General features: G+C 42.0%; 1 protein-coding gene across 1 annotated transcript; it reads right to left on the bottom strand.

Moving 5' to 3' along the window:
* Positions 1–3,495: 3,495 nt before the first annotated feature.
* Positions 3,496–11,168, bottom strand: prrt1 (proline-rich transmembrane protein 1). Its single transcript, XM_041956076.1, has 4 exons — positions 11,150–11,168; positions 7,440–7,777; positions 5,176–5,367; positions 3,496–3,672 (listed from the first exon to the last, which is right to left on the bottom strand). Exons 1-4 carry the CDS (start codon positions 11,166–11,168, stop codon positions 3,496–3,498), a joined length of 726 nt encoding a protein of 241 aa, XP_041812010.1.
* Positions 11,169–11,410: the final 242 nt, after the last annotated feature.

The raw sequence follows: 11,410 nt of genomic DNA, 5'->3' as shown, positions 1-11,410 counted from the left end.
AACTATAAATAGCACCTTAGTGATGAGGGGAGAGAGGAAAGGCCACAGAGAGACTGAGAGGATGGAGAGACTGAGAGGCGGAAAACAGACCTGAAGAATGAGACGCTGCCGCCGCCGCTGTATCGTCCACGACCCGAAATTATTCTTTTATTCATTACTCAAACAACTGAAGTCAGAAAACAACCAGTGCGTGTGCAACACAGCCATGAACATAATCATAGTAATAAAACCCCAAGAGAACCACATGTACACAGGTCATTTTTGGCTCTTTGAACAGGCAACCCATCGCATTTACAAGCTCAAAAACAGAAGAAATGAAGAGAAAGTGAGGAACACGTCTCCCGGCCATGTAGTGAGCAGCTAGGATTCATGTTGCTGAGAGCAGAAGAGTCCTATCAGAAAGCACACAGGGAGATGCAGCCTATGAACTCTGTATTAACTAGATATGCTGGGAGTGACTCTATTCAGTAGACACACACTCACTGCCAGAGCCTTCTGTACAATAATAACACTAAACAAGACTGTGCTTCATCTACTCTTTACACACTGAAATATCACTGTCAGTCGTATAAGGGCCTGTATTTATCAAATCTATCTGCTCTTTAAAAGGAAAAAGCCGTCACTTTTGCTCTCTGACTGAAAGAAATGGTTTGACATTTTGAGAAGTACGCTTATTTATGCCGAGAGCGAGCAGAGAAGATTGATTCCACTCTCATATCGTCGTAAATATGAAACAACAACAAGAAGCTAGTTAGCTTAACTCAGCAACAGGGGTAAACAGCTAGCTTGGCTTCGTCCAAATGTAATAAAACAGACCTACGAGCACATCTAAAACTCACAAATGAACATATTATTTCTCTTTTTTGAATACCTATAAAGACAAAAGTGTATAAACAACAATTAAGGGGCGCTGCAAAGCAGATTTTATCATCTTTGGGCGGAGTCATGCTAGCTGTTCCCCCGTTTCCAGTCTGTGTGCTAAGCTAAGCTAACTCTCCTGGCTGTGGCTTAGTGCACAGACATGAGTGGTATCAATCTTTTCATCTAACTCTCTAAAAGTATTGCTCTAAGAATAAAAGCTATCTATTAGCAACCTTATGATGTAAATTGCTCTTAAATTTAAGAGCATTAAGTTGGTTAAGAACACATCTTTGATGTCTGCAACACAGAAATAGGCGATTTCTGAGACATGTTTTGGAGTCATTGCTCTAAATAACATTAGTTTTTATGAATAATACGTCATCTGAGGCACACAGTAGTTTAGCCTATTATTTTTAGCTCCTGCTTTAAGCTGCTGTAAAACCAACTTTAAAAATAACTCGTATCTGTTATGTTCGAATAACTGATCACTAAGTGAAATTACAGCATTGTTTGCTTTTTAAAAAAATTAAACAATAAGGCATTTGCCTTAGTCCTTGTCTCTGATTGGCTGGTCCTGCTCTGAACATAAATGTAATAAGTTACATGATCACTGGAGAGCTTTTCTTAAAAGTGAATCTCTATAAATAGGAATAAGTCACTTGATAAATGTGTCTCATTCTTCTTCTTTTTTATTGCTAAGTTAGCTTTTTAATTTTGATAAAGTTTGATAAATGCAGGCCCAGATGTGTTAACTGTACTTAATATTATACATTAGTGATAATCAAATGTAATAATTATATGAATAATAATAATATATATAAACTACAGAACTGTATTTATAGTCTCTATTCGTGTTCATTTTCAACAAACACAAGTTTCATAATTTTTAAAATCTCTCTGTATAATTCTTTTAAAAATATCATCATCACAGGGACCAACACAGGAAAGGAGGGAGGAAATATTATTAGGTCCAATAACTCATGTGGAGAAAGACAAAAAGAGAGAGAAAGGGAAAGGAAAGAATTCATAGAGCAGAAAGTGCTACAATACAGTATAGGCAGTAATATTTTCCCTCTCTCCTATTGAAAACATTCATTTTCAGTTCTCCCATAATGTCACATGATAGTTCATACTGTAATGTTACAGCTCTTACAAACAGCAGCACTCCTGCTGCTCAGAGCTACGCTACATTATGGAAACCATGTTGGGTTGACCCTGACTCATTGCGTTCCCACAGTGAAACAACGTCACGGGAGCTCACAGCTGCACTTCTAGTCGCAATATTTAAGACAAATGGAAACAAACTGAGGATGACATGCAGGGTTATGTTGCCTCATAAGTCTAACGTTGCACTGAAGTTTCATATACAATGTCTGATTGGTTAAATAGCAAGAGATGTGCAGCACAAAATAGGCCAAAACACTTCTAAAATACCTGCAGAAACAATATTTACGAACCTAAGATTGAAATACTTATCATCTAAATTGTCTCCTCTTCTTGTTTAGACAGTAGCTTGTTTGACATTTTGAAAAATACTGTACCACACATTTTTACAGTTCAGGAGATGTTCCCACCAACAGCTGGGAGACAAGCTATTCTTGCACATTAGCTTAAATTTATATTCATCATGCACTATAAGAACTATGAATGTAAGCAGCTGTGTCATCGGGCCACTAAAAAGTGCAAAATCATCGCCATCGGATATCAAATTTAAGCCAATTTCAAAGTGTCACATAGCTGCATTAAACTTGTGATATACTGTAAATTAGAGCGGACACAGTCAATGCATGGGTAGATATTGAATAAATTAATAAATAATAGATTTCAAATAAATTAACAAACATGTAGTTCATAAGTTATGTATCATCTCAAATGTCCACGTAACAAACAAACAACCAATCTCAAATAAATACTCTGTGTTTGGTTACATTAGACACTCTGTCAGTCCAGCCTCCATTTGGTGTGTTAAATGTGTATTGATCACCCCCTCTAACACTTTGACAGTCTCTTGTCCGAGTGCATCGGCGTTAATACTACTCTGTTAATCAACACTGTTCATGTACATGGCACTTTTTTTTTGTTTTTAAAGAAGAAAACACGTGTATACTTGTACTTGTAAGACTAAAATGTGCATTTAGCTATCCTAAAAATAACTCTGTGTGGACCCATTTAGGAGATTTTGCTGGAATATGTAAAACTGAAACACACTGTGACCTATCCTCTCATCTAACCGCACCATCCGTATGAATTAATCAGTGTCAAATGAATTGTTAATGCAAGGAACTTTGTTTTCCTCTTGCAGCTCATATCTGAGTATAAATGTTAAGCGTTCGCTGTGCTAACAGCAATACTGGACCCCATTTGACAGCTGCTTGTATTTGGGGTTTGAACATGAGCTGTGATTGGTTGCTTTTGGTCGTTGGTGTGTGTGTTTGATGGCAGCAGGTTAGGTCAGAGTTGATTGTATGTGTGTGTGTGTGTGTGTGTGTGTGTGTGTGTAGCTGTACACAGAGGGCCAGCAATGCAGTAGCAGTTTGTGTGCATGTTCAGTGCTCCTATTTCCTCCAAAGGATTGAGAGTAGTTAGCTAGCTAATATATGCCGTGATTTCCCATCTGTCTGACACTGCGTGGAGTTACGGCTCCCAGTCGTCGTCGTGGTGCTGCGAGGCGATGATGACTACCACGGTGAGGATGGTGCACAGCACAATGGAGGCGATGCCGACAGCCAGGCTGATGAAGGAGAAGTTGCGCGCCTCGCGGGAGGCTATTTCCGCCGTCACCATGTCCCCTCTGGCTATCGCCGTGCGCACCTAAGTGATGCACGAGGGAGGGGATGGGTGTGTGGGAGAGAGGAGAAATTAGAATAAACCTTATATAACCAGAAGATGCACGAGTGGGAGCAGGAAAGAGTCTAAAACACCATGAATGGATCGATTTCACTGCAGCACAGCCTGAATGTGCAGAAAGAGGCCACTCCACACAACATTAACACACCATAACAACATATACAGCTCAGACCGGTGGGTCCATGCCTTGTCAGCTCAACTCAACTCAAAGCCAGCTGAGCAGGCCCAGGGGAAAAAATCCATTCTATCCCGTTGCACCGACAATGGTGCAGTTACGTAATGTGGTCTGTCGTGTGCATGTTGGTCAGCACGGCCCGCCGTAACAGTGTGGAACAACAGGCATCATGAGATCTGAGAGCCACCAGACTGAGGCTTTGCATTTCCAGCGTCACGCTCAATTTAATGTGTTCGTTAGAAGGCCTCACGAAAGGTAAAAGAGCAAACTGGGCCTTTTAATGCAGAGGTCGTATACAGTGGATGACATCGCTGGAAGTATGGTTTTTAGCGGCAGCGGCCTTCTGCTGCTTGACCATTTTGTTCTGATTTTACATAATTCAAACTTACTAAAAAAAACAGGGTTAACATACATAACAGACCGAACTGAGTCTTGCCGATTTCTAACGGTTAGGAAGGGGCCACATAATTCAGCGGAATCAAACTCTAAGCTAATTTTGAGCATGAAAATCATTTTGTTACTCATAAAACGCATTTTGTTGGGAAAAAAAAAGTTGTACTAACACCAGCAAGAATCTATGTGATTAACACATCCATGCTAGCAGCTCTGTGAGACTTCCACGATGCTTTGAGCTAAATGCTAATGTAAGCATGATAACATGCTCACAGTGACAATGCTGTTAATCATGTCTTCCATCTTACTTTAATACGTTCATGCTAACATTTGCAAACTAGCACTGAAGACAAAGCAGACCTGCAGCTGAGGCTGATGGGAACGTGTTTTGCCTCGCAGATATTTGGACAAAAAGAAATTTTGCATTAAAAGCGATTGCGTGGACCAAATTTTACGGCGATTTATCCGAAAGCTGTTGAGACTTTTCACTCAGAAACACAAACTTCCACCTCATGGCGACATGGGAGAAAAAGTCAGGTGATTCATCCTCTGGGGATCCTGAATGTCAACCATCTAATCCAGTAGCTCTTGAGCTGTCAGTCTGGACCAAAGTGCTGAACCGAACACCTTGCCATCCCTGAAGCCATGCAGCTAGAATGGCTAAAAACCATTGTGACTATAAGCTTTTTCCAAAAGACTCTTAGTGTGACTAAAATAAGCGTGATTCATAGTATCTTACTTGTCTGCATACTTATCACAGTGCCCTTCTAAAAGGCAAGTACATTTCTGAACATAAAGTGATGGGTAAAATGACTTTAGGATGCAATTACACTGCAAAGTCCTCGGCGAAGGCGCCATTATGTTAATAAACCTCGAAGATCAAAAGATGCGGCATTAACCTGCACTGCTTTGATGATCGCAATGATGCCTGTCGGCCAGAAGCAGCAGACGGTGGTGAGCACAGCGATGGGCAGGTAGTCGTGTGGTGGCCGGCGGTCCATTAGGGTAATGCTGGCTGGCATTTGCATGGGATGAATCTGGCCCGGTGGGATCCCTGGGTGGCCTCCCCCGGCCGGCATGTAGGGCTGACCCTGAGCAGAGGGAGAGAAGAAGACAGAGAGTGAGTACTGGCTTTCTAAAGCAGTAGAGCAGCTTACAAAGCACTTTCCACTCAGAAGACACAGGAACAAGGTGACACAGTCAAAGAGGACAGCATTGCATTGTCATGCAATAAAGAGTCGTGCGCGGCTCGGCTTTAGCAGCAGCGAGGCAGGAAACGTCTAAAAAAAGCTATGATTTATTTGTGAGATTGCGGCTAGCCTGTGAGAGGAGCATGAAGCCGCGCCGACTCTCGCTCCTGCATTCCTGCAGCGACACAAACACAAAGGATACGCCGCACTGATATCAAATATTTATGTTATTAAAAGAACCTAATGAAGTGAAGAGGATTTAACCTCAGCTCTCGCTTACAATTCAGTGCACTTGGTGGTGAGACTTGCGGGAGCACAAATGCAGTTGTTGCTGCAGCTATTCAGTGACTCACTGTCACACTTGGAAGCCTAATTTCACCACTTTCAGTTGACTTCATGTGAATGGTTTTATCCGTTACTGTGCAAACATGTTAAGTACTGTGTGTACAAAATGAATGAATAAATTAAGGTGACAAAATTGGCATCTGTGATCTCGAGCACTGATTCACAACCTGCTTCGTGTGATCAGCCCAGTCGTCAGAATAAAATGTTGGCATTGCAAGGATGCATTTTTGTACATGTAATAAGCATCATAACAACATTTCTACAATAGATGTACTTCAGATTACCGGTATATGTATTTGAGCTGAGTCGAGGTGACGGTGGTGGTGGTGTGAAAACTAGTGAGACTGCCAAACAGAAGACCACAGTTTAAAATGTGTTTGTGATGTCGGGACATTTTCCAGCCATGCTTGTGGCAACAAACACAGGTATATTAAGCGAAAACATGACCTTTTCTAACTCTAACCAAGTGGTTTTTGTGCCTTAACCTAACCAGGCCTTAACCACAGCATTCACACAACATAGAACTGAGCATAAAGAACATAAAGAAACATAAAGCTTGAACAAATCTGCTTTGCAGAAACGTATAATGGCAACATTTATTCCGACGATTGGGTTGTTGCGACCCTTCATAAAAGCGTTGCCTTCTCAGAGCCCTCGTCGCAGGTTGTATATTTTTATGAACTGTGAACAAAGACTCATGTTCCCTTCTCAAATTTTATGGACAGACGACAGAGAGATGACAGGAAATGAAGGGAGAGAGAGGTGGGTGGTAACATGCAGGCAGTGCCGTAACCCCTAGACCACCAAGGCAGTTTTTAGATTTCGGGAGAGGTTAAACTCTGCATTAGTTCACAAGTAGAAAGCACAAATTATTCTGATGCAATGTAAATGTAGCTTTTATAAAAGCCAGTCGTCAAATAATGCAAATGAGTGAAAATGCATGATGTGAGCGATCAGTCAGTTCACTGAATATTCTACTGCATGCTCACATATCTGTCTGCAAATAAACAAAAATAACAAACAGTGAGTGAATAAAATCAACAGCAACCAAGTAAGCTGTGTCGAACACTGCCGCAAACATTTTAACTCTCATCATGAATAATGAGCCGAGAGCTCTGGCTGCTGTCAAATTTCATGCCTGTGATATGTAACAACATGCCAACTTGTACAAATGTATAATTTAGAAGGCAGAAAATGAAGGCAATTTTTCTCAGAATTTTCTAATAGTAGTACCCTAGATAGAATGAATTTTGTACAAATTATAGAGACTGTTTGGTAAATGTCCACTTAATTAATGGAGTAGCAGCAAGCTTCTATTAAGGACATTTCTCTAGAAATCAACACGTCTTATAAGCTGAGGAAACAGAACATGGTCTTTATTCACCCTTCCTAACTTCCGAGTAAAATGTTAGTAAACTATGTTTCCTAAAGTAAAGTGTTACCAAAATACATTTTCATCGATTGAAACTGTAAATGTGAAGGATGGAAAGCATAACAACTATTACCCGTGATAAGAGATGGAAAGATTAAATGCATTGAATTTTGAACAGAGTCTGGTGTAATTCTGCAGCAGCCTGATGCCAGACCTGTGAAATCTTTAAAAAGCACTTTACTTGTGTCTGACTCACCGATGCCATGGGGTAGACGGGTACGTAAGCTGTGCAGGGCTGCAGCTGTAGCGGGTAGCCCGGATGGAGGTATCCTACAGGGGGGTGAGGCATGGTGCCTCCAGGGGCCTGGGTCTGGACCGTGTAGCCCTGCGGTGCGCCCTGGGGTCCCAGCGTGCCGCAGTGGAACTGGGTTTCTTGGAGATATCCCTCTGAGCCCGGGGGAGGAGGCGGAGGAGGGTAGTTGGGTTGGGTGCCCGGCGCAGGCTGCATGTTGGGGTGCTGGGGCACGTTCGGGTCCTGCGGGCCAGGGAGGTACGGAGGAGGCTGCATGGTCTGACGGCCAGAGTCATCGAGACCTGAGAGATGAAGACGAAGCAGACGAGGGAGGAAAGATAAGAAAAAAGCAGGTAGGAGAGGAGTCACAAATAGAAAAGCAGAGGAAGAACACTAAAAGAAACAGATGCAAGACTGAGGGGCTGTTATCTAACCATTAGCACCGTTACAGCACATTTTATCTCACTGTTGTGGAGGGAGAAACAATTACACAGACCACAGAGACAGAAAACATGTGCAGTCTTTGTGCTAATGATGACAGTGATTGACATTTTGACCTCTGGAGAAGAAAGACATTTTTCTCTCCCTCTAATTTCAAAACCAGTGTTTACTGGCTGTCAGAAATGTGGCATTTCTGAGATGAAGAGCTTCCTCTGATGGTCTGCCTGCCTGAAGCATCCGTCTGCTTTCAGGCGTCTGAACATTTCCCGCTCGCACCTCTGCTCCCTTTGTGTTTGCTTAACATTGAGAAAGACTTGACAGGGTGTCGTGTTTTCACGCTGGGGAAGCGTCCGAGGGTGCGGTAATCCACTTTGACAGGGACATGAGGAAGAGAGATGGAGATGGATGGAGGTGAGGACGGAGGAGTAAGGGTTTGATAGGGCGGACGGGAGGGAGCAGAGCCGTGTGAGTGATGAGGGATGACGACTTGTGCTCGGGGACCGGCTTTACGTAACAGACCCCAAACCCTGTCACAAGCAGGAAGCGGACCAGAAAGAGACGGAGGGGAGAGGAGCGAGCGCGAGGGAAGGGACACCTTTAAAAGGTCGTGACGCGGCGTGACGAGCAGCTCGGTGGACAGAAAAATGTGTCCGTGTTTGTCCATTTAAAAATCTGTCAAGACACAACTAAACGGAAGAAAAGTCAGAGAGGTGGATGGCAGCTGATTCACAAGCTGTAGGTCTGTGGTACTTTGTGTAACTGCTCAGTTAAATGGAAGGATGGATCAAGGTCTCATTAATAAGTAGCAAAATTAATTTAATATTTAATTTCTCCTCTCTTTAATGCTTTTAAGACTAAAACAGCTGGGTTATACTCAGCTGCACATTTCAGAACCTTTCACATGTCTCTATTTTAACACGTGAAGGGGAGACATTACAGGCAAAAACACTGTTTTAGTCATGCACTTGTCAATTTGGGCGATTTTTGCCTCCAAAACATGCCTTCTTTCAGACTATGGTGGAAAGAAAAGGTCCAAAATACACATTTAGGTTTTATTTCCCTTCAGATGTTTTTTCTGGAAATGTAAATTAGCGCAAAATTATTTAGAATTTAAACCTAAAATTTCAAAAAATGTTTGTCTTAATGTAAGTAATCAGCTGGGGAAGTTTCATGGTGATATCTATCAGTTTTTACCAGGTCGACCTGAAGTGTCTTGCCTTCAGAAGTGGCATCTGTTGATCCAGCTCTAACCATAACGTCATTACACATTAATGAGTTTTCATAAATTACCAGTCAAAGTTTGTGATGATTTCTGTCAAATTGCAACACTTTAATTTGTTTCAAAATAAAGATATCAATGATGTCACCTAAAGGTAATGTCACCTGTATGTTGATATGTGCTCGTCTTCTGTGGTTTGATGTAACTAAATGTAATTTTTTGAGGGAACCTGAACTGTTCTTCCACTTTATCCAGCTTTAACTTCCACTGTTAACATTGTACTTTTTACTCCACTACATTTGTCTTACAGCTTTAGTTACTTTTCAGATTACACTCCTTCATACTCTTCCTGTCCAGTGAAAATCGCATATCTCCAAATTTGGTGATTTTGAATGTTTCTGATAAACTGAAGGGTCAATTGTTCCTTTACAGACTGAGAAAATTCTGCATCGTCTCAAAGCTCAAAACAGACTTCTTTTCTGAGCTTTGCAGAGATAAGTAGTTCTCACAGGACAGCAACACCATAAACAAATGATGATCTTGTAGAATATGATGCGTTGCTGCAGATTAAACGAGCCAACGGGATATGAAGTAGTTCAAAAGAGCTCAACCTTAAACAGCAGCAGAAAACTGCAACGTACACATGACTGCAGCAGTAATAATAATCCAAAACCATTGTGTGTAATAGTAAAACACTGACAGGCACAATTTTGCTGCGCAATGTGTACTTCTGATACTTTGAGTAAATTATGCTGATAATACTTACATAATTGAGGCTTTCAATGCAAAAAAATATCTCCCTTGTTATGAATAATTACATAATAAAGAGCAGGATTAGAGACATCTTGTTGATGTTAACCAGCAGAAATGTTGTAGAAAATATTTAAGTTAAGGCATTAATGTCTGTATTTAGCTCTACAAGGGCCCTTTGGGGGATAGTTAGAATTAACACTGCTGGTGTCCTGACTTTGAAATTATATTTAAAGATTGTTAATTTAAAGTAATAACACTGAGCACTGCTGCATTTACATGGTACAAAATCATTCCCACTCAGTGTGTTTGCAAGGTGTGATTTCCCTGCAATGTTTCACCTGCTGAACAATGTTCTGCACCCTCATTAATAACATCACAGGTCCGCTGCTGCTGTTAAGTTACTGTTCATCTCTGCGTTACAGCTGACGAACGCACAACAGCCACGTCTACAGCCCAAACCTGCAGGCTGCAGCCTCCTGTGCAGGCTGCAATTTATAGTATCAGTGGCAACTTCATGCGTTTCATTATGACCTTTATTCCTTGGTGTTTAACTGTGCAGCTGCGGCTCTCCAAGGGTTTGAGCTCCATCAGTAGTTGGCGCTTTAACATCCTAAAAGAATGGAAGAAAAGGCCGGAAAGACCAGACAAAAGGTTGTTTTTTGTGCGCCAGACATTGAGGATTATTAATTAAGGCTGTTAACAGGCGCGCAAGTGAAGCCGTGCACGCGCAAAGGACACCCACACTTATGTCAGGAGAGATGCACGTAGGCCTGTGCGTAATGATGATAATGAGACACACAGAGCAAAGGAAAAATAACAGTAACCCCAGCATAAAATGAGGCATTCTTACATGCAATCAACACAGGAACCCTTTCAGTTTTTAATCAGGAAATAATCAAAATCCTGACCAAACACTGAGGTAAAAATATAATCACATAAAGTCTGATAACGTCGCTTTAAACTCTCTATTGAGCACCGTGGCTGTAATGTGAGGCCCTGGTGTTGTTCCCCGCAGGCTGCACCCACACAGCGGTGCATCATCCTACAGAGGCAGCGCGGCGCGGATCAGCTGCGGATGGAGATGCAGATGACAGAAATAAAAAAAAAAAAAAACCGATCCCATCAGCCTGATATGTGTCCGCGGATCAAACGGACCCCCAGATAAAAACCACATTCTCACACCTCTGCGGGGGCTGAGAAGTGGCTCAACGAGGCTGCCGGTTCAAATACGACACGTTGCACACAATTAAAATCCGCTCACCGTGTTTTTCCGACGACATGCTTTCCGATCTGCTGTCTTCCTTTGATCGGATGTGCTTTAACTGGTGCTGAAGGGGGGGAAAAATCGCTCCTTTCGCGCGCGATGATGCAGACTTTTACTCCAAACGTGCGCAACCCATCCTCAAGATGTCTTCATCTTTCAGAACACCCAGTTACTAATTATAACTTCAGCTGTCTTTATTATTATTATTAGTATTAAAAAGTAAAGGCAGTTGTCTCCCAGCGCACAGGTCTGCGCAGT

The sequence above is a fragment of the Chelmon rostratus genome, chromosome 16 (genome assembly GCF_017976325.1).
Source record: "Chelmon rostratus isolate fCheRos1 chromosome 16, fCheRos1.pri, whole genome shotgun sequence".
Classification (NCBI taxonomy): domain Eukaryota; kingdom Metazoa; phylum Chordata; class Actinopteri; order Chaetodontiformes; family Chaetodontidae; genus Chelmon; species Chelmon rostratus.
Note: the sequence above shows the minus strand (reverse complement) of the source record. Positions and strands in the feature narration are given on the sequence as shown.

Coding starts and splice junctions, on each gene's coding strand:
- prrt1 (XM_041956076.1), bottom strand. Junction 5,368..7,439: donor CCGTCTACCCCATGGCATCG/GTGAGTCAGACA, acceptor CCCTCTGCTCAG/GGTCAGCCCTACATGCCGGC. Junction 3,673..5,175: donor CGATCATCAAAGCAGTGCAG/GTTAATGCCGCA, acceptor TGCATCACTTAG/GTGCGCACGGCGATAGCCAG.